Source organism: Apium graveolens, chromosome 2 (assembly GCF_009905375.1).
Source record: "Apium graveolens cultivar Ventura chromosome 2, ASM990537v1, whole genome shotgun sequence".
NCBI classification, from domain to species: domain Eukaryota; kingdom Viridiplantae; phylum Streptophyta; class Magnoliopsida; order Apiales; family Apiaceae; genus Apium; species Apium graveolens.
Genome location: NC_133648.1, coordinates 320,841,958 through 320,869,600, shown reverse-complemented (window position 1 = coordinate 320,869,600; position 27,643 = coordinate 320,841,958). Strand labels below are relative to the sequence as shown.

Below are 27,643 nucleotides of genomic sequence, written 5' to 3'. Positions count from 1 at the left end.
CATGACCTTGTGCTATCACACAGGCTGATCAACATGTGATAGTACGTCCGTCGGAGAATCCTAATCTAAATTATCATATCGTTTTTGATATTCATAGAATAAATGATTTATCAACTGTTTCTGTTTTGGAATAATGGTGAAATGCAGTTTTGATTCAGATTCTGATTTATGATGATACTTACGTTGTTGTTAAATATCAAAGGTGGTATTAGTATAGATGATTGATGTTGACTTCAGTATGGGTGTTGTGAGCATCAAAGTTTGTATTGATATCTAATTTGATATGACAGCAAAATAAGTATTAATTTGAAGAGTTCAGTTTTGAGTAAAGTTTATGATTCAATCCATAATCATTGTTTCTTGTTATTATTGTTTACGATATTTCCGTAAACACTGTTTTGCGAGTTTGATTCTCGTCAAGATTCAAAGTACTGCTGAAGCATTTCGCTCAAAAATATCAAAATGGTTTTGAATACAATTAAGGAATCAATTCTGGGATTCCTCAACTAAAATTTTATGATTCAGCAATTATAATTTTAAATGTTCTGCTCTAATGCAGATGTCGGTTTTATATCAAAATGACCCTATATTCTCTATAATGATCTTGCTGAGCATTTCTTTCGCTCATACTTGCCTGTTTTCAAATTTAACCTCCAGTGAGGATTAGCTTGCGCTGTTTAGCTGCGAAATTCGAGGAAGCAAAGAAAAAGCTCTTGGAAGGTGGTTGGTCCAGGGTTTGCGGGCTAGTGTAAGTTTTATTGTGTAAAGTTGTTTATATTATATTATATTATAGTTGTATATTTTAATTGGGCCTAGTATACTTCTTTTCGAAGTTATACTAGTGGGTTTAGTTTTGAGTTGGAATTTATTGAAAAGAGTTTTAAAAGAAAGTGAAAAATTTATTTGTGGAATTTGGATATCTTGTTTCTAGAACTGTGACCTTAAAAGATCTTGGATTGGTTTGGGGTCATAGATGCTAAATATCTTCCACTGGCATTTATTTATTGATTAAACAGGTTGAGTTGGATTGAAGCTTCATAGTGACGACCAAATCCCCTGACCCCGGATTTGGGGGCGTTACAGTATACCTGATGCACAAGGTATATATGTCCTCACATTTTGTTAACATAGTGTGTATAACTTTCAAGGAACACATTTTTTTCTATTATTATCTTATTTTCCTACAGCTCGGCGGAGGAGTAAAGGTGGAAATTCGCTTCTCGACCACAATATGTTTCTAAAGATATCTAAGAGACGGATGTGATTAATTTTTTCTGACACTAACAACCAGTTGCTTGCTAGCGCAAAAAACTAGAGACTTACCTATACGAACATCTTAATATGGGATGCATTTTTTTTTCTTGCAAGTAACACACATAAAGCCCTGTTAGAAAATATTCTTCATGAAGGAGAATAATATTTTCCCACAATATAATTTATTGCTATTGGTTTTCTTATGAACATGTCACATGTGCTCAATACAAGATCCCTGACTATGTTTACATGTCTCAATACTGCAGGCATCTTCTTTCTTGCATACTTGTTGCTCCTGCAAGCAGGGTAAGTCGTATCGTTGCATTAAGTAGTTTGAATACATGAGGATATTGTAGAGGCTTTCGATTTATTACTGTGTTGTGAGCCTTGTGACAATATTGTTTCAAGTCTCCTTCATTTACTTTGAAGGACTTAGTATGAGGCTATGAGCCCTGCATTGTTTGTTATTTGTTGTTGCCAAAAAGAAAAGAGTTTGAATGTTCACCTAAATTCTTCAAAAATAGTAGTAGGTACAGTATCTTTGATTATCTGTCGTTATACAGTTGAAGTACTTCTGCAGAACTATTTTTTCTTCTTCAATTATACTGCAGTTAAATTATTCGTATCACTTTTAAATTTTGTTGTTCCTGCAGAGGATCACAAAGTTTTAAGGAATCTTCCATAGAAAGAATCAGAAGTTGGCCAAGACATTTTCTGCAGGAATAATCACCCAACATTTTCTTACTAGAGTTTGGAGTGCATCATGGAAATCGTTAAGGCCAGAAAGCCAGCATTGAATCATTTTCCAGTTATTAGTTCGATTAAAGGGTCTCGGATATTAGGATAATAGTACTAATTTGGTTAATGTTTAGAATCTGATTGTTATTTAGGTACTTCGGTGTGAAATAATTTTTTTAGTGTTGGATATTTTTGGATTGGAATGTAACTGATGTCTAATAAATATTTTAACATTGCAAAAGAAGCTAAAAACTGATGTCTAATAAAGATTTTAACATTGCAAAAGAAGCTAAAAACTGATATCTTTCAATGTACTGCACATCGGTTACTAAAATGAAACTCATGTGATGTATCACATTTAACATTGCTCTAGATAAGGAACTGGTGTGTTATAAGATATAAAACATCAGTTTTCTTTAGCTGACCGATGTCTATCTTCACTTTTAACATCGACTAAAAACCGATGTCAAAGACCCTGAACTTTATCTACACATGCGAAAACATCAATTTGAAAAAGAATATCGGTTATTAATCGATGTCTAATGCCATATTTCTAGTAGTGCCTTGATAAGTGGCATTTTATACCACTTAGAACGTCTTAAAATGGCTTAAATTGGTGTCTTGAAATCAAGTATTTTGTGTATTTGATGCGTTTTTCTAGTGTTTATGCATTTCAGGGTATTAGTTGCATTTCGGAGGAGGAATCATCAAGAATAAGCCTTGGCATGTGTTCACCATTGCGAGAGGAAAAGAACGGGCAGATTACGGCGAAGAAGCGGAGCAAACCTGGATTTTTTCCAGTAGGGTCCTGCGCGCCCGCGCAGCAATGCTGAGCGGCCGCGCAGCAGCCTTGCGCGCCCGCGCAGAAATGCTGAGCGGCCGCGCAGGGTCGGGGAAAAGATAAAAATTATTTTAGACTTCTACTTCTGTTTGGCTTTCAACTTCTATCTAATCTGAGTTTTAGGGGACTATTATATAAGTAGATTAGAGACGTTTTCACAGAGAGAATGAAGGAGATTATGTTTTAGATTGTGTTTTGCGCAAGAAGCGAAGGAGATAAGGAAGAAGACCGATTTGGCACACTGCAGCGAAGAGGAAGCATATTTTCTTGTGATTCTTGTTTCGTTGTAACGTTGGATGCTAGTTTTCTTGCTTTGACTTATTTACTCTTGTGACGTACTCTGTTTTAATATAATTAGTTTAGTTATTATTTTCTTGTATTGTTTATCATGATTTTATATGAACCCATGATGGCGATAAGTTCTATTATGGGCTAATTGTGATCATGGGGTTGCAACGGATTTATTATGGAATTCTTTAGTTAATTGTTTAATACGTTAGTGTGTGATGATTGCATGATATCTAGTATTGGTTGTGCGTATTCGTCTTATATGCGTCGCGAACATATAAGATAGGGTGTTAATCTCTTGTGAAGCGACGGTGGATCTTGAGATTTAGAACTTGCCATGCTAGCATAGGTTCATGTACGTTGTGCATGATTAGTGGGTAACTCTAACAGTTTTATTTGCCCTATGTAATCAAAAGGAATAACTTGTGCTTAAATCGTTATGTTGTCAATTTCTGTAGACATATAGGAACTCAACATAATTGATGACTATTCAACTTCTATCTTAATTGTGGATGTTTGGTAGAATGGTATTAGTACAATGAAAGTTGGCTTTTATCAGTTCCGTGTTATTCGATTAATATCATCACTGTCACATGCTAAAGGTAATAACAATGGCTATAGAAGGAAGTAATAATGAAGTTGTGATCTCATGAGTGTTTTATTATTGATAAATTGAAGTGTTAGTTAAGTGGTTAATTAAGTAGTTAATTATAATTAATATTTAATCAACAATTTTAAGTGTTATCTTAACATTGAGAAGTAATCATACATTGGTGAGTGAGTTTAATTAGACAATAACTTAGTCTGAGTCTCTGAGGGAACGAACTAGAAAGTATTCTATATTACTTGCGAACGCGTATACTTGCGTGAATATTAGTGCATGTTTTCGCCCTAACAAGTTTTTGGCGCCGCTGCCGGGGACTCGGCGTATTTGTTTAGTTTATGTACTTACCATCATTGGTCATTAGGACTCAGTGATTAGGACGTAGTAGTTAATTACTCTTTTCGGTTGTGTTTCAGGTACTTTAGCAAGCGTTTATGCAAACTCGTTCTCGTGCTCGCAAGAGGACCTTAGATACAGCTGAGGAGAAAGACGAAGTTCTTGATACTCCGGAGAAGTTAGATTTTGAGGATTCGGATTCAGGAACTGAGCAGAAAGAACCAGTAAACATGGGAGATCGTATTGTTCAAGCTGATCCAGCTCTTATGGATTTTTCTCGGCCTAAAATTGATGACATTCAGTCAAGCATCCTTCATCCGGCTATTCAAGCTAACACCTTTGAAATCAAGCCGGGCACTATTCAGATGGTGCAGAATTCTGTTTCTTTTGGAGGAGCGGCAACTGAAGACCCCAACATGCACATAAGGAATTTTGTCGAGATCTGCAGCACTTTTAAGTATAATGGCGTGACTGATGAGGCTATCAAGTTGAGGCTTTTCCCATTCTCACTGAGGGATAAGGCTAAAGACTGGTTACATTCTGAACCAGCTGGGTCCATCACTACGTGGCAAGATCTTGCGCAAAAGTTTCTAGTGAAGTTTTATCCAATGGCAAAGACTGCTGCTATGAGGAGTGCTCTTACTCAGTTTGCGCAGCAACCTACAGAATCTATGTGCGAGGCTTGGGAACGCTACAAGGAAATGTTGAGAAAATGTCCACATCATGGAATGCCGGATTGGATGGTAATCACTGGTTTTTATAATGGTTTGGGGGCCCAATCTCGGCCCGTGCTCGATGCAGCAGCTGGAGGAGCCTTATGGGCTAAAAGCTATACTGAGGCGTATAATCTTATAGAGACAATGGCTGCAAACGAGCATCAAAACCCAACTCAGAGGATGACGTCAGGCAAGGTCGCAGGTATTCTGGAAGTTGATGCAGCCACCGCTATTGCAGCCCAGCTCCAAGCGCTATCAATGAAGGTTGATTTTTTGGCTACGTATGGAGTTAATCAAATAGCTATGGTTTGTGAGCTTTGTGCAGGTTCTCATGCTACGGATCAGTGTTCTCTTGTCAACGAATCTGTTCAGTATTTGAATAATTATCAGCGACAACAGCAGCCTGTGCCAGCGACCTATCATCCTAACAACAGAAATCATCCAAATTTCAGCTGGGGAAATAATCAGAATGCTATTTAGCCACCATATCAGCAAGGAGTGAGTAAACAGTTTAACCCACCTGGATTCCAGCAACCACAGCAGTATGCTACAAGGCAATCATATCATCAACAAGGAAGTGCAGCTGCATCTACTAGTACTGATTTTGAGGAACTTAAGCTGTTGTGCAAGAGTCAGGCGGTTTCTATCAAGACCTTGGAAAATCAAATCGGTCAATTAGCCAATGCAGTGCTCAATCGTCAACCTGGCACTCTTCCCAGTGACACGGAAGTACCAGGCAGGAAGGAAGCTAAAGATCAAGTCAAGGCTATTACCTTAAGGTCTGGAAAAGTAGCTGATGCTGAAAAGGCAAAAGAAGTCGAAGCTGAAGTTAGAGATGAAGAATCTAAGCAAAAGGAGAAAGTGGCGGAACCAAGGAAGACTACTGTTGAACACACTCTGCCTGAGGCTAATACAGGAGAGAAACAGCTCTATCCTCCACCACCTTTTCCTAAGAGATTGCAGCAACAAAAGCTGGATAGACAGTTCGGGAAGTTTCTGGAGGTGTTCAAGAAACTTCACATCAATATACCTTTCGCTGAGGCTCTGGAACAAATGCCTAGTTATGCGAAGTTTATGAAGACTATTCTTTCAAGGAAGGTAAAACTGGATGACCTTGAAACCGTTGCTCTCACGGAAGAATGCAGCGCTGTTCTGCAGCAAAAGTTACCACCAAAACTGAAAGATCCAGGAAGCTTCACCATTCCTTGCACCATTGGCAATCTAACTTTTGACAAGTGCCTTTGTGATTTGGGAGCAAGCATTAATCTGATGCCCTTGTCGATCTTTAAAAAGCTGGATCTGCCTGATCCAAAACCCACATACATGTCGCTACAATTGGCGGACCGTTCCATTACTTACCCAAGGGGCATAGTTGAGGATGTGCTCGTCAAGGTGGATAAGCTCTTCTTTCCTGCAGATTTTGTTATTCTGGATTTTGAGGAAGATAAGAAGATTCCCATAATCTTGGGGAGGCCTTTCTTGGCTACTGGCCGTACCTTGATAGATGTGCAAAAAGGGGAACTTACTATGCGGGTCCAAGATCAGGATGTGACCTTCAACGTATTCAAGGCAATGAAATTCCCTACAGAAGATGAGGAGTGTTTAAAAGTGGATGTGATTGATTCTGCAGTTACTTCGGAACTCGATCACATGCTAATGTCTGATGCATTGGAAAAGGCCTTAGTGGGGGATTTTGACAGCGATGATGAAGATAGCAACGAGCAATTACAATATCTGAACGCTTCTCCATGGAAGCGAAAGCTCGACATACCATTTGAATCTCTTGGTACTTCTGACCTTAAGAATGCTGAAGGGAAGCTCAAACCATCAATAGAGGAAGCACCTACCTTGGAGCTCAAACCATTACCTGAACACTTGAGGTATGCTTTTTTAGGTGATTCATCTACGTTACCTGTTATTATTTCAGCTAACCTTTCAGGTAGTGAGGAAGACAAGCTCTTAAGGATTTTGAGAGAATTCAAATCGGCTATAGGATGGACCATAGCAGACATCAAGGGGATAAGTCCTTCATATTGTATGCATAAAATTCTGTTAGAGGAAGGTAGTAAGCCAATTGTGGAACAGCAGCGAAGACTGAACCCGATCATGAAGGAGGTGGTGAAGAAAGAAATTCTGAAATGGCTAGATGCAGGCATCATTTATCCTATTTCTGACAGCTCGTGGGTGAGCCCCGTGCAATGTGTACCTAAGAAAGGAGGTATCACTGTGGTCGCAAATGAAAAGAATGAGCTCATCCCTACTCGAACAGTTACAGGATGGAGAGTATGCATGGATTATAGAAAATTGAACAAAGCCACAAGGAAGGATCACTTCCCTCTCCCATTCATTGATCAAATGCTTGACAGATTGGCGGGACATGAGTATTTTTGTCTTCTGGATGGTTATTCCGGGTATAATCAGATTTGTATTGCACCAGAGGATCAGGAAAAGACTACCTTCACTTGTCCATTTGGCACATTTGCTTTTCGTAGAGTATCGTTTGGGTTATGTGGCGCCCCGGCCACCTTTCAGAGATGTATGATGGCTATATTCTCTGACATGATTGGAAATAACGTCGAAGTGTTCATGGATGACTTCTCCGTCTTTGGACACTCATATGATGAATGTTTGAATAATCTGCGCGCCGTACTCAAAAGATGCGTGGAAACTAATTTGGTGCTTAATTGGGAGAAATGTCATTTTATGGTGCGTGAAGGCATTATCCTTGGGCATAAGGTCTCTAGCAAAGGTCTGGAGGTGGACAAGGCCAAGGTGGGAGTCATTGAAAATCTTCCCCCACCTAATTCGATAAAAGGAATCCGTAGTTTTCTCGGTCATGCGGGTTTTTATCGGCGATTCATCAAGGACTTTTCAAAGATATCTAAGCCGTTGTGCAATTTACTTGAGAAAGATGTGCCTTTCAAATTTGATGATGAATGTTTGGCAGCATTCGAGACTCTCAAGGAGAGTTTGATCACGGCACCAGTTATTACAGCACCAGATTGGACAGAACCGTTTGAGATGATGTGTGATGCGAGTGACTATGCGGTAGGTGCAGTTCTGGGACAGCGCAAGAAAAATCTCTTCCATGTGGTCTACTATGCGAGTAAGACTTTAAATGGGGCCCAATTGAACTACACCACTACTGAGAAGGAGCTTTTGGCTATAGTCTTTGGCTTTGAGAAATTTCGATCTTATCTGCTTGGTACGAAAGTAACAGTATTCACTGATCATGCAGCTATTCGCTATCTGGTTTCTAAGAAGGATTCGAAGCCGAGACTCATTCGTTGGGTGTTTTTACTTCAGGAATTTGAGTTAGAGATCAAAGATAGAAAAGGTACCGAGAATCAAGTAGCTGACCATCTCTCTAGGTTGGAGAATCCCGATTCTACTTCACAAGATAGGACGTTAATCAATGAATCTTTTCCGGATGAGCAGTTGTTTGTAATTCAGGAGGAAGAACCATGGTTTGCAGATATTGTAAACTATCTTGTCAGCAATATAATGCCGCTTAATTTGACATCCGCTCAAAAGAAAAAGTTTCTGCATGAGGTGAAGTGGTATATGTGGGATGAACCATATTTGTTTAGACAGGGAGCTGATCAGATCATCAGGAGATGTATCCCGTTCTGTGAGACGGAGGGGATATTACGAGACTGCCATTCCACGGTTTATGGTGGACACTATGGAGGTGAGAAGACGGCAGCTCGTATTCTGCAAGCAGGTTTTTTCTGGCCTACTTTGTTCAAGGATGCTCATCAGTTTGTTTTAAGGTGTGATCGTTGCCAAAGAGTGGGAAATTTGTCAAGGAAGGATGAGATGCCATTAAATGTGATGCTTGAAGTCGAGGTCTTTGATGTATGGGGAATCGATTTCATGGGGCCTTTTATCTCGTCTTGCAATAATCAGTACATCTTGCTGGCAGTCGATTATGTCTCAAAATGGGTCGAAGTTAAAGCTTTACTGACAAATGATGCAAAGGCAGTGCTAAATTTTCTTCATAAGCAAATTTTCACAAGGTTTGGAACGCCTCGGGTAATCATAAGTGATGAAGGATCGCATTTTTGCAACCGTAAGTTCACTTCTATGATGCAGCGTTATAATGTGAATCATCGAGTAGCTACTGCCTATCATCCGCAAACAAATGGTCAAGCGGAAGTGTCTAACAGAGAGATAAAGCGCATTCTAGAGAAGGTTGTTTGTCCGTCAAGGAAGGATTGGTCTTTAAAGCTCGATGAAGCTGTTTGGGCTTACAGAACAGCATACAAAACTCCACTTGGGATGTCACCGTTTCAGTTGGTGTACGGTAAGGGATGTCATCTACCGGCGGAGCTTGAGCATAAGGCCTACTGGGCATTGAAGAAATTGAACCTGGATTTAGATGCAGCTGGTAAGAAAAGAATGCTTCAGCTTAATGAACTTGATGAATTTCGACTGCAAGCGTACGAGAATAACAAAATGTATAAGGAAAAGGTGAAGAGGTGGCACGATAGGAAGCTACATCCTAAGTTATTTGTGCCAGGGCAACAAGTTCTTTTATTCAACTCTCGGCTCCGACTTTTTCTTGGGAAGTTGAAATCAAGGTGGTCTGGACCTTTTATTGTCAAAACTGTGTTTCCACATGGAGCGGTGGAAATTTTTGAGAATGATTCGGACCAAGCATTCAAGGTTAACGGTCAGCGGTTGAAGCACTACTATGGGGACATGGCAAACCGAGAGGTGGTTAGTGCCATTTTGTTGACTACTTGAGAAAGGTACGGAACGTCAAGCTAATGACGAAAAAGAAGCGCTGCGTGGGAGGCAACCCATGAATTGTTGTTACAGGAACCCTTAGAAGTTAATAACCTATCCAAAAACACAAAAAAATCAGAAAACAGGGGCTGAAAATTTTATTTTCCAGAGACCCTCTGCGCGCCCGCGCAGCTATGCTGAGCGGCCGCACAGGGGTCGAGTTTCAGAAAAATTTTTACAGTTCAGAAAAAAAAAAAAACAAAAACACAAAAACCCATCACAGCCCATAAACCCACGAATTCTTTTCCCATTACCCCATGATTTTATCCCTCAACCCCACTCCTAATCTAATTTAACCTACTCCACACCCTATATATACATACACTTATCCCACATATCTCCCACAAATTTCCTACACTTAAACCCTCTCATAAACATCAAAAATCAGTTCTTACACACTTTTATTCACAAATCAATGGCACCCAAGAGAGCACGCACTATTGACAGCAGCATCACAGTTCCTACTGCTGATTCATCAAGGGGTACTGCTGCAAGGCCTTGGTTAACTGACAGAGCTGCGGAGGAGGAGTACACTAGGCTGTTGGGGAAGCCGATTCTGAAGGAGAGGGGGTTTTTACCATCAGGGAGGGATGGTGAGTTGTTGCCCATGATTGCAGAGAAGGGGTGGATAGCTTTTTGTGAGTCACCCGAAGCAGTACCGATGAGTGTTGTTCGCGAGTTCTACGCGAACGCGAAGGCTGAAAAGAATGGGTTTTCTGTAGTTCATGGGCTGACGGTTGATTATCATCCTGCGGCGATTCGCCGTGTGATTGGACAGCGAGAGAGGAAGCCCGAGGAGGAGAACTGGAATGAAAAGACTGCTGAGGATTTTGACTTGGATTTGATTTGTGCGACTCTCTGTCGACCGGGCACAGTTTGGAACCGCAGTCCAGCCAATAATGAGTATCGTCACTTTCCGGCGATCGCCATGAACAGGTTTGCCCGTGCATGGAATGCATTTATATGTGCTAATATTTTGCCTTCTTCACATGCACACGAGGTCACAGTTGAGAGAGCATAGTTGTTGTGGGGAATTCTGAATGAGGAATACTATGTGGACCTTGGTGAGTTTATCTACCAAGGAATTCTGAAGTTTTTGAGGGGAGCAAAACATATGAACATCCCTTATGCATCCACGGTTATGAAGCTATGCCGAGCAGTAGGAGTGAACTGGTCGGCTCATGAGCAGTTGCAGTTGCCAGCAGCTCCGATAGATTCTGGCACTCTGAATGGGATGCAGGAGTGGACCGGTGGTGAGCCTGAGGAGCATGGGCTGGGTTATCGTCTTCCAGGAGGGCGTCCAGCACGAGGTGCTACTATGGCTAGGCCAGGACGTGGTGAGGCTGGTTCTTCGAGAGCTCAGGAGGGTGCTGGGATGGGCGATGCCCAGTATAGGAGGCTTTCACGGCGGATGGATGCCATGTATGAGACGCAGAGCAGGTTTGCTCAGGAGCTCACTCTTGCGTTAGGGACTGCTTTTCGAGGCCTTGGAGCTGATATCCAGTGGCCAGTTTTTGGTGAGGACTCTGCATACCCGCCGCCTGATACTCCACCCACTGAGGGTGATGATGATGATGACTCCGAGTAGGTATACCCTGTGTTCCTTTCTACTACCTTCACTGGGGACAGTGAAGATTTTAAGTTTGGGGGTGGTAGTTAAGGAATATTTTGTGTGTGTCATATAGTTGCATATTCATGATAGTTAGTTCATATAGTTGCATAATTTTTGCCATATAGTTTTTTTATATAGCTTTATTTGTTGTCATATCATATAGCTCATGCATATACCATGATCCCTTTTGCAATGATTTATCGACTAAATTGTGATATTGATGCGAGTGTAGTGATAACATTAAAGTGATATTAAGTTGTGTAGGTTGATATGCATGCTAGAAGCACTTGTATTTTCACTAAGTCTTAGAGAATGCTTAAGGGCTAGATTGTTGTTATGATCTGATTATTTTCGAGGATAATCTATTTATTATGCTTAGAATTTGATAATAGGTTCTTAGTGGTAAAGGCATGAAAAAGAAAAAAAAATGGAGTAAAAATGGAATTTGTTGCTAGGCGTCAAATGGCTAGTAGCCGGCTCGCATGTTATGCGAGTAGTCTAGGGTTGAGCAAGATGGAGCGAAACGCATTTGCTCAGAAGAAAAAAAAAATTTTTTTTTGCATAATTGATCAAGAGTGGGCTCTTTGGTATTCGAGTTATTAAGTTCTTAGGGGACTTTGTGCCTAGTGACCTAAGGCTTTTAGAGTCTGGGATCCGCTAACCTAACGCTCGTTACATGGATACCATTGTATAAGTCTTTTGTGGACCTCACTCATTGCACGGTCAAATAAGCATTTGAGTTGTAAATAAAAAGCACAATTCCGTAGTAAGCTCCAGAGTTCTTGTAGTGTTGTATATCACTTTGTGCCTAGAATTTTTATTCTTTGTATAATCGTAGGATTGCCTTGAAGATAGTCTAGTCATAATAATTGGTCTAGTTCCGAAGCATATCTGTTAAGCATTTGCACACACCACGTTTCTGGCTGTATATCCGTTTGCATGAGTTTATTGATCTTTAGTTGTCTAACTGCATTCGTTGAGATGTGACAATTTGGTTGGTTAATTGTAGTAAGGGGGATCGTTGCATTTTCATATAGATTGCATTCATGCATATTTTTATTTGTTTTGAGTCTGTGATGCTTGAGGACAAGCATCGATTTAAGTTTGGGGGTGTGATAAGTGACATTTTATACCACTTAGAACGTCTTAAAATGGCTTAAATTGGTGTCTTGAAATCAAGTATTTTGTGTATTTGATGCGTTTTTCTAGTGTTTATGCATTTCAGGGTATTAGTTGCATTTCGGAGGAGGAATCATCAAGAATAAGCCTTGGCATGTGTTCACCATTGCGAGAGGAAAAGAACGGGCAGATTACGGCGAAGAAGCGGAGTAAACCTGAATTTTTTCCAGTAGGGTCCTGCGCGCCCGCGCAGCAATGCTGAGCGGCCGCGCAGCAGCCTTGCGCGCCCGCGCAGAAATGCTGAGCGGCCGCGCAGGGTCGGGGAAAAGGATAAATTATTTTAGACTTCTACTTCTGTTTGGCTTCCAACTTCTATGTAATCTGAGTTTTAGGGGACTATTATATAAGTAGATTAGAGACGTTTTCACAGAGAGAATGAAGGAGATTATGTTTTAGATTGTGTTTTGCGCAAGAAGCGAAGGAGATAAGGAAGAAGACCGATTTGGCACACTGCAGCGAAGAGGAAGCATATTTTCTTGTGATTCTTGTTTCGTTGTAACGTTGGATGCTAGTTTTCTTGCTTTGACTTATTTACTCTTGTGACGTACTCTGTTTTAATATAATTAGTTTAGTTATTATTTTCTTGTGTTGTTTATCATGATTTCATATGAACCCATGATGGCGATAAGTTCTATTATGGGCTAATTGTGATCATGGGGTTGCAACGGATTTATTATGGAATTCTTTAGTTAATTGTTTAATACTTTAGTGTGTGATGATTGCATGATATCTAGTATTGGTTGTGCGTATTCGTCTTATGTGCGTCGCGAACATATAAGATAGGGTGTTAATCTCTTGTGAAGCGACGGTGGATCTTGAGATTTAGAACTTGCCATGCTAGCATAGGTTCATGTACGTTGTGCATGATTAGTGGGTAACTCTAACAGTTTTATTTGCCCTATGTAATCAAAAGGAATAACTTGTGCTTAAATCGTTATGTTGTCAATTTTTGTAGACATATAGGAACTCAACATAATTGATGACTATTCAACTTCTATCTTAATTGTGGATATTTGGTAGAATGGTATTAGTACAATGAAAGTTGGCTTTTATCAGTTCCGTGTTATTCGATTAATATCATCACTGTCACATGCTAAAGGTAATAACAATGGCTATAGAAGGAAGTAATAATGAAGTTGTGATCTCATGAGTGTTTTATTATTGATAAATTGAAGTGTTAGTTAAGTGGTTAATTAAGTAGTTAATTATAATTAATATTTAATCAACAATTTTAAGTGTTATCTTAACATTGAGAAGTAATCATACATTGGTGAGTGAGTATAATTAGACAATAACTTAGTCTGAGTCTCTGAGGGAACGAACTAGAAAGTATTCTATATTACTTGCGAACGCGTATACTTGCGTGAATATTAGTGCATGTTTTCGCCTTAACATGCCTCTACTACCTCTGTTGAAGAATCGGAAAGAAATCCATAATATAGCAATACTAATTCTTAAAATATTGTATAAGGGCCTAGTTTTATGAGATTAAAACACATGCCTTTTAAATAATAAAAAAATCACATTTCATATCATTTTGTCTACAAGCAATAATTATTTTATTAGTTACTGATTACTGCAAACATTTGTTATTTTTTAGCTTGGCCCTTGATTATAAAAATATTAAGACTATAATAGAACTAAGAAATAACCATGCTTTGCCAAGCACTACGAATAAAAAAATTTAGATAATTCACTGGAGAAGTGCTTGCACTAAAAGTAACCCTAATTATGAAATTAATGTCGCGGGTCTTACTCCATTGAGAACCTTTTTTTGGTGAGATGTGAGATCTAATCTCAACCATAAAAAATTAAATCTATTATTTATCTAGACCATTCATTTAAATCCAATCATCTTCTCCAACCTTCATCTCTTCCATCTTCTTCTTTCTACTTACCACCCACCACCACCTCCAACAACCAGCAACTACCATTTTTGGCCACCACCACCACCGACGACCACCACCACCTCCGACGACCACCAGAAAATCACCAGCGTCAAATAAAAAATCACCACCGGAAAATCAAAAATCACCACCGGAAAATCAAAAATCACCCCCCATAAATGAAAAATCACCGTCGTTCAAAAAAAATCACCACACTCAGCCACTATTTATCTCTACCAGATCCAACCACCAGCTTCATTCATCACCTCCGACAACCAACATCATAACAAAATCACCACAAATAAACTATAAACACCACAACCATCACACCACCTCCTACAAAATCACCAAAATCAACACAACCATCATAAAAATTAACAAAACTTGATGGAAATAACTCGATCAACAATATAGAATCACCAAGTAATTACCAGGTTGTATAAAATCATAAACACTGAATGAAAATATGAGAAAAATCAAATCGTGTTACTAGATATAGATGAGAGTTCAATTGATCAGAGTTTCATATCGGAAAAAATAGGGTCGGAGTTTCGAGAGCATGTCTGAGAGTGTTTTGGCAGCGGAAATGGCGGAGCTAGTGGTGACAGAATAGTTGGAGTGGTGTTTGGCGGAGTTAGTGGAGGAGAGGAAGAGGGGGGGAGAGAGAGGGAGAGAGAGAGGGAGAGAGAGGGAGAGAGAGAGAGATGATGACGATGATGAACAGATTTGCGCTTACAGCTGACGGAGTGTGGCGGCAGACGGCGGCGTGAGTTTGGGCAACGGAGGTAGTGGGTGCAGGCAGGTGGTTATGGTGGGTGGAGAGAAAATAGGGTAGAGGTGAGAGATAAAGTAAAAAAAGTATATTTTAAGATATTAAATGTGTGGCTATGATTTAATTGGGATAAATAATGTATGGGGTGGGATTAGATCTCAGTTCTCATATTAGTGGGAGTTCTCATTTGAGCAAATCCCTTAATGTCGCATTAATTAGATCTGATTTGGTCCAGGGAAAAGCCCGATTAATAATGCCCAAACCCCTAATTATTAATTAATTTCGTAATTAATAAAGAGGCTAACTAAACAGCTAAATTAATGTGTTCAAAGAAGTAACTATTTCTGCAAGAAGTGGTCTCCAAACAACCTAAATTCAGAAGGAAAGTAATTCCTACTATTTAAGACTCCATAGTTCAATCAGAGGTGGAGACTTGTCCACCAAGTCATCCAATTCTATCTTAATTCCTAGACTCTCAACGTATATATAAAGAGTCTTACTCCTTCAAATTTAGTAGGATGTTTTGGGAACAAGAGCTCCACACGTTACAAAGCCGAGAAGCCTACAAGCCATGAGGCCATTACCTAGAATAATGTTTTAGACTCAATCCTCGAAGGATATGAAAGTTACTACGTCCTTGGTGAGCTCTCGCCGCCATAGCCTCGAGGGCAAATATCACCAAGAACTACATTTTGACTTGATTCTTAGCATACATCAAGGTACGTAGGCATCTTGTGAGGACAAATTCAAGCCACAAAACACAAGCACAAAAATTTATCAAACACTAACATTAAATACGCGATAAATTTATATTTTTTATCCATAACACGCACCCTATTAAAATGAGGGGTATAATATTGAATATCTTTTTAAATCAAGTTTCATATTATTTTAAATTCGAATATATATTCATATTTTGATTCAATCTTATTTTATTCAAATATATATTCTATTTTAACATCGGGATCCTACTCGAACATAATACTGGATCACCGGTAGTTTGTAACTTATAAAATATGAGTCAAATATGATTCATTAAAAGATTAAATATTTTTTTTGTTTGCTATATAAATAATCATTTAACCAATAAATATAATGTTATAAAAATATAATAATTACGAATTTAATTAAACCTTGAAAATATGATCTATTAAATAGATATATTGTTTGTCGTTTTTTATTTAAAATGTGTTAACAATGAAATATATATATTTTTTCATTTGAAGAAATACAATAGTTAAGTAAATTTGATGCTAAATAATTTAAATTTCCACTTTTAATAAATTTTGGTGAACTTTCATATTTTATAATTAGTTTTGTTGAAATGATAAATTTTAGTAAGCACATATACAGGTCAGGTTTTGTTATTCATTACATCAAAAAAGTCAAAATTAGGGCTGAACATAACGTCAATTGAGGTGCGAAAATGGGAGGAGATGGGCATGGAATCACATACAAAGGCGTCACTATTCATCAACCCAAGCGCTGGCATTCAGTCACCGGCAAAGGCATGTGCGCTATGATGTGGTACTTTGTTCTTCCACTCATTTCACCTCGATCTATTATTCTTATTATGATTTGATCTGATTCAAATTTGAGTGAAATTGCTGAGTGATAGAGAGTGAGCTTGTTGTTGTATGCTAGTATATTTTTCCGTGTCTTACGATTCTCGGTGCCGTATAGTTTTATCATATTATTTCCCACCTCAGCTCGACTCTTTATCGTTTCAAAATCATTAGTTGTATTTGCGGTCTAGTGTAATTGGTGCCTCATAGTTTGATTGCGCGAAACAAGTAGGTATAAATTGAATTTTCTCTGTTAAGTTAGGATTTACTGGCTTTTTGATTTCTATTAGAAGAGAACATTTCACACAGCCAAGGGCGGAACCAGAAACGTAAAATGGGGTGGGCCAATCACCCCATATATCAACACTCAATGTTCGGTGTTCAAAGTAGAACTCTGATCGTAAAATTTTTAAATAGAAGTACTAGTTTCATTTACACTGAGATTGAGTGAGTTGGACAAGTTTTAGTATAAATGGACTGGAAAAATGTGACTTAGCAATGGGCTTTAGATATAATTAGGATGTAAAGTAAGTATATATATAACTACTAATTTTATGTTCTGAAATTGTCCCGGGCTTAACCCGGGCTTAAGCCCAGGTACGCCCTAGGCCAGTTATGTCCCTGCACACAGCTTATTTTATGCAGAACAGAAACGAAGTTATACGAGAAACTCAATTAGTGAGAAAATTATTTTGTTTTCTCATGCTTAAAATTTACCGTGGATCCCCTTTTTATAGTGGGTGATCAGAATAAGAAAGATCTAGAATGTTTTGACATTAATTCTGATTCATAAATATTAAAGATGTTTCCAAAGCATATATAGAGTATATAAAGGTAGTGTTGAAATGAAAGGACCAGATCAAGTAGTGAATATTAGTTACATAATAGTAAATCAAAGTAGCTTCCAAATATTGAAATCTCTTGAGGCCACATCTGGGGTTTGAATTTAGCCGTCTTGATACTTGTAAATCTTAGCTTAGTGAAAATAATTTGAAGGAAGCAAAAGTGAAATTGAATGTTAAATGATACCAAGATCTTTTTCGCATTATAAGGTCTTGGTGGATTAAAAATCTAGAGAACTTGCACTTATTGGATATGTGGTTTGTCTTGATCTTTCTTATTATCAACTGTATATATACAACCAGCTGTTCTTACATCTGGCACCAATTTTATGTTACTTTCCCTAAAAAGAATTGTGTTACTCATCTCCTGACTTTTTTTTAAGTTACTAATCACAATAAAACCTTTCCTACAAATAACATATATTTTGCATATTGCTCATTATCTTTGTTTGGTGAAAAATACATATGTTTCAGTATATATAAAAAGCTCGATCTGATTATAATCCCTTGAAATTCATAGAAATATTATTTAAAAAAATTAAAATAAATGTATATATAATCTAATAATCAAATATATTCAACGATTCGTAATCACTAATCAGTATTGGATTATTAATGGTCATCACTCATCAATGTGCTTTTTAGGGAATAAAACATGTGTTTACCTGTCCTTAACACAATTATAACCCATGGAATTTGATGCGGAACAAGGAATTAGTAAATTTATTTGTATATATTATATTTTATTATTTAGGAATAAAATATATTATAGTTGATTAAGGATTTAAGTTAAATTAAGTAACTATATAATTAGGTCATTCTAGATTAGAGTAATAGAATAAAATAAGGTGTTTCCTTTATTTAAAAAATTATATGTATCTAAACTCTTGTAATGTATCATTATTGAATAGAGTTGATTGCCCTTCCCTAACCCCTGTCTTGCATCAGAATTCTATAATTTATTTCTATAAATGTTGACACACATTATAATTTTTCAATAAAAAGTTGGTCGTACCTGTTAATAAAAAAAGAAACATTATAATTTTTCAATAAAAAGTTGGTAGTACCTGTTATGAAAAAAAGAATGTCAGGAGTGGGATTTGAACCTATGCCCCGCAGGCCTTCGACCACTCGGCCATCCTGACTGTCCGTACCATAGTATAATTTTAAGTATTAAATTTTGTTTACTTGGTTATAGAAAGGCAAAAAGGTCCTATAAATATTATGCCTAGTAAATTTAGTGATACTGTGACAGTAGTATTAAATTTTTTCAAGTCCAATATGAACTTGGAATAATATTCGTGTGTGTGGGTGTATTCTTCTGATTTACATCACCAAGCACTCAAGCAGTGCACTTCTTGCATTCCTTCTCTTCCTTAGCTGTCGGCACCAGGATCTTCTCCGCTTTCTTCCTTTTGTATAGAAACATGTTTATAATTTCATGTTAAGGAGTCCCGACACAGAAACTGTGGAAAGCAATTGAAAAAATATTCAGAAATCAGTGATTAATTCTTGGGGGGGGTGAAGTTAAGGATGAAGATCCCTAATATATGGGTTATCTAATTGGAGTATTTATTAATATCATAATATGTACAGGGGCAAATCCTTAACAAAGCATTATAACGTTTCTGGGAATCATAATGAATTATTAAAATATTTTTTTTGTATGTTTATTTTTTCATGTATTGCACAGGTTATAACTTTGTCAATGAAATTGTTGGTAGTGCCTGTAAAAAATGAATGTGTCAGTGTCAGAATTGGGATTAGAACCCCACGCCTTGGGGGACCTGGACCTAACCCAGGCGCTTTGGAGGACTTGGCCATCGTGACTGTTGTTAACGAATTATAATTTATAAGTATAAGTTTTTTTTTAATTAGAAAGTAGTTAAAGTTCATAAAAAATGTAGAAATTATGTGTTGTGATAGTACTAAAAACTTTGACCAAGTCAAATATGAATTTGTAATAAGTTCGACACATCACACATTGTGCCAGTAACATGGAGTCTTCAGTTGTATATTTTCACACATGCACATATACCCTCATCAATTCTTCTGTATTCTGCGTGCATCCTTCTGATATACATCACAATCAGTGTTCTTTTTCCTTTTTGACACTCCCCTCTCCTCCGCCTTGGTTGTTCACGCCAGGTTTACTGTCATCGTCTTTTCCGCTTTCTTCCTTCTGTATATAAACATGAATACAATTCTATGTAAAGGAGTCCCACAAACCAACGGTGGAGATTTTTGGCATGAATGAGACTCATGATTTCAATACCTCTGGTGATGATCCATTGGAAAGTAATTGAGAAAATATGCATTGTGTAGTTCATGGGAAAAATTGTTTGTAAGAAGTAAGAGTTGCATAACGAAGATCCTAAAACCGTAATTGAGAATTAGATAGTTTTGTTTTTTAAGTGCTTCAAATGATTTGCGAAATTAGGACAGGAGTCCTAATATTAAGTTTGGTAATAATGAGTAGATTAAGACCCCAAAAGCCAATAGGAAGACGTGCTTGAATTAAAGGGCTCTAGCCACATTGAAGAGCTGTTAATGTTTCCTCTCAGCGATTCCATTTCTTTTGTTACCCGATCGGCCGATCCATCATCCTAGTCTCCGTGCTTTACAAATTTTAGTTGTACAAGAATTCTATCTGTAAGGAATTATTTATTTCATGTTTATTGTTATAGGGATAAAAATTAATCGGGAACAAACTTCGTAATTGTGATTTGACTCGAGCTTGTATGCTGGATATGTAAATTTATTTTGATAAATATAGCTGCTAAATGTTAAACTTTTCGGGATTTGTGTTTCACGATTCAGCATTTCGATTTTTCCTACCTACTTAAAGCTGTACAAAAGAAGTAAATTATATATTTAATAAGTAAGACATACAGGAGAATGCAGATTCTTTTGTTTTGATAGACTTGTTACTTTGCTAGTGTGTTCTTTCTCTGACTGCTACAACTCCTTTGATTTATTATCATCCTGTTGGTTGCTGTCGACCTTTTAACTTATACCACATATCTTGCTGCCTCAACCAAATGCATGTCATATCAGTAACATTCTGCACAGATCAGGTCTCATGTGATTGTGATTAGTCTATTGACAGAAGCTTTCCCTAGTAGATCAATAACTTTTCTGGTTGAGTGGTTGCTATTTGACTTGCATAGGTTGCAGGAAATAAGTAGGAAAGTGTTTGTTTCTCTAAAACAAGTATTGCTTGTTTGGTGGTATGTGTGATATGACTCTTAGGCAGAAATATAATTTTATTGCAGGCACTAATAATATAATATTCTTCATGTATTTTTGTTTCAGGTTTTGGATTTTGTACAGAGCTAAGCAAGACGGTCCTGTAGTGTTGGTGAGTATAAGTGTTAAAGTTCTTCAGTTTGATTATGTTTTTTTTAATATTGCTCTATCTGATCTTACTGGTGTTTCTTCTAGGGCTGGCGACATCCTTGGGATGGGCATGATGATCATTCCAGTGGCCATGGTTATTAGCTTTGGACGAATTTTCAATTTTGTGAGATTTCGTAATATAAATACTTTTATTTTAAAGTTCATATGATTTACTGGTCTTCAGCAGGATCATTTATCCAAGCAGAAGTCGTTTATAATTGAGGTTCCAATTGCAAACCTAAATAGCATAACAAGTCAATCACATAGTCAGCAGTCATATGTTATTGCCCGTTATGTCTATGAATTATATATGTATGCATGCATATTTATATCCCCATGCAATAGAAGAGAATATAATCTAAATGTCAATCAGTAAGGAAGACTTTTTGATTAATAAGCAGTTAATAACACACTGTCATCATAGGTGATATCCATTTATCTAATTAGAATTAGAATTCTTATCTATGAATTAGAATTTTAAGCTAAGTTTAAGCTGTTAGTTATGTCTATTTATATCAAATCAGAAAGTAGTTTAGATTATTCTAGATTTCCATTAATCTCTGAATTTGCACTCCGACTTAATAACAAGGACCCCACCTCCATACCAAGGTTATCACGGCGCCAAGTCGACCCTCGACGCTCGAGTACCTTCGTGAAGACTAGTCGACAAGTAGCCTGACTAGTCGTAAAAGTCGACAAAGTGTTCATTATACATATAATTACTAGATTTAATATATAATATAACTGACCATGTTAGTTTTATATTTAAATCAAAATTAATTGAATAATAAGTTCAAAATAAGCATGGTACACCACAATTATGGTTATGAAGGGCCCAAGTCAGACTACGAGACTCTTGGACGACCTTCACGTCAACTAGTCGATGACAAGTCGGGCTTCGAGACTCTCGGCGCCTGAGTACCTTCGCGTCGACTAGTCGGTGACTAGTCGTCGACTAGTCGTCTTCGTGATAACAATGCTCCATACTGCCAAGGTGAATTTTTATGTTACCAAGAAGAAAGGAGGGTACATAGATAGAGTATTGGCTTTTTGTGATTAATCAGCTAGACAGTAATTAATCACAAAGTATTTATTGTAAAATGATTCGTTTTAGAGTTGGAAGCTAGCTGAGCTAAATTTTGGTGTATTTGATATATATTTATCATTAAATATTTTTGTTAACACTGATTTCAGGTCCCCCTTTAATCTGCTGGAGGAGAAAGCATAGAGCTATCTGCCAGGTTCTTGGTACAGATATTCGGGCTTTGTATTTTTTCCTGAATAAAAAACTGTTGTAAACTTATTGTTTTTTAGTTTGTGATTTTGTTTCAAGTGTACATTGTAACATCTGTTAAAGCTATACTTGCTTTGTTTTTTACAATCTGTTTATTAATTTTCCTTGCCACATCTCAAGGTGAAGCATCAAGTACTCACTTGCTGTATCTTGTAATATTGTTTAATCACTTTCATCTTCTGAGTATAATTTACCAAGTGAAAGTACAAATGTATGTACACACATATCTTCCACGAGAGAAGCTTGTGGTGGGTGCTTTTACCATGAAGCGACGACATGACATTATGAAATGAATCCTAAACTTACATTATAAAATCAGTCAGTTCCGAATTCATCTTGTGAAACAAGATGATTCTCCAGATCAAAACTTATATACCTTATATAGGGAATTCTCGTGCAACAACCAATGGAATCAAGCTTTGTGAATAACAGAACAGATCACTTCAGCTGTACATACATGAAGCTACTTAGTTCTGTGATTCCTTTGAAAGTAAAATCTGTATGGTTCTTGATTATGTTGTCTGGTAGAGAATTTGATTATATACATTACTGTGATTCTAAACTATCTTAAATAGTGTTCACAGAGAACAAGTAAAGATTGTATACTTCTCTTTTAGTCAAAAAGTAGATATATATATATATATATATATATATATATATATATGTAAAAGTTCCACAGCTCACGTGGCTGTGGAATCAACAAATCTGGGCCGTTCAAGACAGTCAGCAATGAATCATTGCGGAAGGCTTTAATCCTAGCCATTCCTTTTTAACTTTAACGGCTTTGATTTATTGCCTCATAAACCTCTTCCAACCAATCTTGGTTGGTGAAGCGCACCCATATATATATATATATATATATTAAATTTCGTTTTTGTAATTATAAAACTGAAAAAAAGGCCTTTATTATAGAAGTTATCAATGTAAAGAATCAATGAATTGTTACAACTAACAGTACTTGAGAGAAGTTATTTGTTAAGTGTCTCCCAGTCTATCTTTTAGCTAGGTGGTGAATATGTTGAGAAGGGAAACTCTGGTTCGAATCAACCTTCTAAAGATGCAGTCTAACTCAACTTCGAGATCTTCAATGGCAGTCTCCACAGCTTCCAATATTCTGTTGCCTGTTTGAAATGTCTTCATGTCGCAGTTTTTCCAGAGACTTAGGCTGTTCACTCTCATGAATTTTGATCTAAATGACCCTCTGTTTGATTTGCAAACAGGACTAGGCATGGACATCAATGACATGAGTGACTCCACAATTGAAACATTTGTAGCCCTCACTTCTCTTAGCACATTGACAACCACCCCCAGGTTCTGATCAATAGAGTAGAGATCAGAGTGCATTATCTCATTGTTCTTCATTCCTTTCAATGTCCTCGAGCAATTCAACAGCTCTTTTCTCAGCTTCTTTCTGTAAACACAAAACCCCGAAAGTTTGTTTTCTGTTGCTGCAGTTTCACCAATGCTGATCCTACGAAAGGTTGATTGAAGCTCCTGGAGATGGTCTTTAACCAACAGAAGAACATCTTTAGTATTTCCGCAGGCATCCAACATGCAGAGAGATGCTTCAGAGACCTCATTAACATGTTTCTCTTGCTGGTGACTGACAAGAGTCTGTTTGATTACTGGGGAGTGAAGCAAATTGTTTGCTGTGTTGTGAAGTTCTTTCAAAGCTTCAAAGTCTAAGTGCAACATAACTTCAAAACTGAGAGATTGATTAAAAGCAAGATGACTGATGAAATATTTAGGAAGCTATTTTAAGAATCCCTGATGAGTACTTATGAATAGGTTAGTAGGCTAATTTCCGAGGTTCATATATATAGAGGGAGGAGTCAGCTATGTTGAGTAACCAGCTCATCTAAAACCTTAAGGTGTTCGAGGAAGACCCAATAGGATCATATGGTTAACAAGCTGCAAGATAAGATTATATGCGCGGTGGACAGGATTAGATCTGAGATTTTAAGGAAGGAGATAAGAAGGTGTCCTTGTTTGTACGGACTCGAAATAAATGACAACAGCTGGGATAGTTTAAACATAGCAGGAACTTACGTATGGTTTGTTGCAGAGTTGTAGGTTGCAGACAAAGTCTAATATAGTAAGCTCATGCATGCACGAGTGCAGAGGTGACAGCTTGTGTAATCTGTTTGACTGTTTGTATTATTGATTTTATGTTGCTAAGTCTGAACTAATTGAGCTACATCAGTGGTGATCAGGGAGTTGTATATTATTCAAGTGTGAATTTAAACAATAAATCTTGGATTAGGAGTGTAGCTTAGCTGGTATGTTTCTATACTGAACTTCCAAGAAATTCAGTTTTCATTTTAACTTAATTAGCTAAATATATTTTAACTGAATACTGCATAATTATTAGGGTCCTGGTCCCTGATAATAGGGGGCCAGTTAAGCCTTACTAACACACTGCTCCAGGGGCACTAGATTTATATTTTAAAGGCACAGATTCAAGCATTTTTTTTTATCTCGCGCATATTTATAGCGGAAAGTTCTCCCTTCTAGTGGAAAATATCCGAGAAAATGAGAAAACACTTTCTGCTATAAATATTAAAAAATGCTTGAATCTGCTCTTGAAATACATATCTAATGATTCTGGATCAATATGTTAGATAAACCTTCCGTGATAACCGGTTTCCGGGGATTAAGAGCCTAATTATTATTATTTCATCGGGTAAATAATTATTTTGGTTTTGGCTCTTTATGCATGAGCATGATACATGACTCATTCAAGTCCACACTTGCCAGCCATTTCTGCACAAGTACAACTAGAAATTGTAGTGCACTCTTCTGCTTGTTGGGCTAAACTGACATCATAATATTAAACTCGTTTTCAGCACAGCAGTCAGATTTTCAATGGTCTAACTCCCCTTATCCCGTTCAATTCTAAACAATTTCCTTTTTGGAACGAACCTCTTAATTCTATGAATTTCAAAAATAGTAAAGTTTTATAATATTAAAATTAATGGCTATTCACTACTTTATTCAACTAGACTCATTTTATACATTAAATATTAATCAGTCCCACCACTTTATTCATATTTCTTATTTTTCTTCATAAATTATAATTTTTCGTAACCTCCGTCGCACATCCCATGCGTATACAAATAGGTGGATCGGAGGGAGTATTTGACTCAACTTAAATGGGCTTGATAGAAAATATAGAACACCAATTTATAGCTCAGCCCATTTGGTATCTTGCTTGGCCCAGCTATGTAGGAAAGTCAAGTTATGTAGCTTAACATGCATTTAATCATACATTTTTTTAATAAACTTGGAGATAAATTTCGGATGAGCAAGAAAGAATCATGTAAATGTATTTGTACATGATTACTCATGAATTTTTCTGTGCTGTGCACCATACCTCCAATATTAATGATTAAGAACAAAGAATAGCCTTAAAATTTTCTTATCTTGAAGTTAAGAGCAAGAGCAACAAAAGCAATGGTGTATAATGAGTCCAGATATGGTACTGAATCATTCTCAGTATATATTATAACTGAAGTTGTAAAATATGTACAGATGTACTCTAATTCTTGTACAAACTAATAGAATCCTTGTTTAAAATGTAAAGGATGCTATTTGAGCCTAATCATTCAGTTCATTAGAAACTATTTGTTAAGCACATTGAGAATAGAGACTCTAATCTTTATCAAAGATCTGAAAACACATTCTAGGTCCTCCTCGCAGTGTTGCATGTTTGTGTCAAGTTCCATCAAACATTTCAGATCACTGACTTCATGTACACGTTTGGATTGTGTTGACTTGAAAACCAATGACCACCGGTTTTGCTTTGATGCTTCCTTTGCAGGAAAGACAGATGAGAAAAGAGACTCGAAAATTGTTATACTGACCACTTCAACTTCTCTTAGGAGGCTTACAATAGCAGAAGTCTCCTTGCATTTCTTATTGTGAGACTTCTTAAAACTAGCAAGGCTCTTGGAGACCATTTTGTTAACTTTTTTCAAACAGATTAAGTACCTTCCAACTTTGCTTGATACATCAGCTTCTCTTCTTCGAAGAGATGACTCAAGATCTTGCACTGATGCTCTCATTTGTGAGAATGCATCTTTAGTTAAGTTGCATAAATCCAACAGCCTAATAGATGCACCTAGAACTACTTCAGAATCGCTAGAATGCATAATTGGCAACTGAAGAAAGTCATCCATACACATATACAAGTCTTTCAAGCCACTGAGTCTGTTACATAGTGATGAAGTTGATGTAGCATCCGATGACCTTAGTCTGCACAAATGCTCCTCTACATCCGTGGCAGAAGGATGAGGTCTGGACGGTAAGCTGATTGAACGAGAATGGCTCATGTTTATACTTTATGTTCCAAGTAAAAGGCTTCCAGTTATTTATTGAAGAAAGAAAGAGAAAGGCTCAATGAGATGTTGCAGCTCATAGATTGGTTTGATCTAACCATTGCCTCCAGCACCTTTTATATAAACAAGAGGAGACAAAAGGAATCATATTGGCATGAATGCCTTTCATGTGCTCAACACAGAAGCCAACTATTATTCAGGATTTGTTTGCTTTTTTATATATTTGAGCACGACAAGATGGTAGTCATCCAGATGCAGAAAGTTCAATCATGGCATAGGCAATCTTTTTAAATAACCATTCACGAGTGGATTGCTAAAGTCTTTAAGACATGGACAGCACCATTATGGCTTTATGTATCTCAAGAATATTGAACAGATGCAATGGAAAATGTGCATATTTCAATGAGAGCATGGTGGTTGCAGACAGAAGGAACCTTAGCAGTCTGCACCTAATTATCAATGGCTGTGATCCGCATTTAAAGATCTTGCTCATCAGGAGCTACTTGATTTAAAGTTTCATAACTAAAATAACGAAGCCCACGAGTAACATGCTTCATAACCAGAGGCATAGGGAGGACATGATTTCATCCAATATCATTTCAATCCTATTTTATATATAAAAGTCCTGCATTTAGAGTCACAATTTAAGCATGGTCTGTGGTTTTATATAATTATCCACGAGAGGGATCATATTTTAATTATTGTTCATATCTCAATGAAATCATACTGCTGGGGAACAGTTGGAACCTTGGCAGCCTGTCAATAAATATTCAAAACAATCACTGTGATTTTTCACATCAATTATATATTGAGTGGATGATTCCGCAGATGCTACTTAGGGCGACTTCCCTTTCTGAAACGTGGTAACGATAAACAACTGGCGACATGCATGCTTCATGAGCAGACGCAGTATCACTTATTAGAGTGTAGTCTCTCTTTTATCTTCTAAAGTTTCTTTGGCCTAGAGCCCTAAACACATGTTGAATGAAGGCTGAGCATTCTTTTTTGAAAATTAACCTTAATATATCAAAGCCAACCTAGTTTTCAAATATCTAAAATCTTTAAAGCATTGTTGTTAATATTTAGAAATGTTTCACCCATCCGTCTTAATTGATTAAAAACCATCCATATGAAAGACCTTAATCATACACGCTATTAAAATGTAAGGGATGCTATTGAGCCTAATCAT

The 27,643-nt window shown here is 37.2% G+C and overlaps 3 protein-coding genes and 1 non-coding gene across 4 annotated transcripts; 1 reads left to right on the top strand and 3 right to left on the bottom strand.

Annotated features, from left to right (window-relative positions):
• Window positions 1-4,684: 4,684 nt before the first annotated feature.
• LOC141709599 (small nucleolar RNA R71) lies at window positions 4,685-4,791 on the bottom strand. Its single transcript, XR_012570165.1, has one exon. It is a non-coding gene; the product is annotated as a small nucleolar RNA R71 (small nucleolar RNA).
• An 11,578-nt stretch (window positions 4,792-16,369) lies between these two features.
• Window positions 16,370-22,236, top strand: LOC141706459 (NADH dehydrogenase [ubiquinone] 1 beta subcomplex subunit 2-like). Its single transcript, XM_074509220.1, has 4 exons — window positions 16,370-16,544; window positions 20,740-20,785; window positions 20,869-20,947; window positions 22,018-22,236. The coding sequence occupies exons 1-3, from the start codon at window positions 16,444-16,446 to the stop codon at window positions 20,923-20,925; spliced, it is 204 nt and encodes a 67-aa protein (XP_074365321.1). The 5' UTR covers window positions 16,370-16,443; the 3' UTR covers window positions 20,926-20,947; window positions 22,018-22,236.
• Window positions 22,237-23,024: 788 nt separating this feature from the next.
• LOC141706458 (uncharacterized) lies at window positions 23,025-23,975 on the bottom strand. The gene has a single exon (XM_074509219.1). It carries the CDS (start codon window positions 23,810-23,812, stop codon window positions 23,120-23,122), a length of 693 nt encoding a protein of 230 aa, XP_074365320.1. The 5' UTR covers window positions 23,813-23,975; the 3' UTR covers window positions 23,025-23,119.
• Window positions 23,976-25,737: 1,762 nt separating this feature from the next.
• Window positions 25,738-26,448, bottom strand: LOC141705068 (uncharacterized). The gene has a single exon (XM_074508143.1). The coding sequence runs from the start codon at window positions 26,446-26,448 to the stop codon at window positions 25,738-25,740; it is 711 nt and encodes a 236-aa protein (XP_074364244.1).
• Between the last annotated feature and the right edge of the window lie 1,195 nt (window positions 26,449-27,643).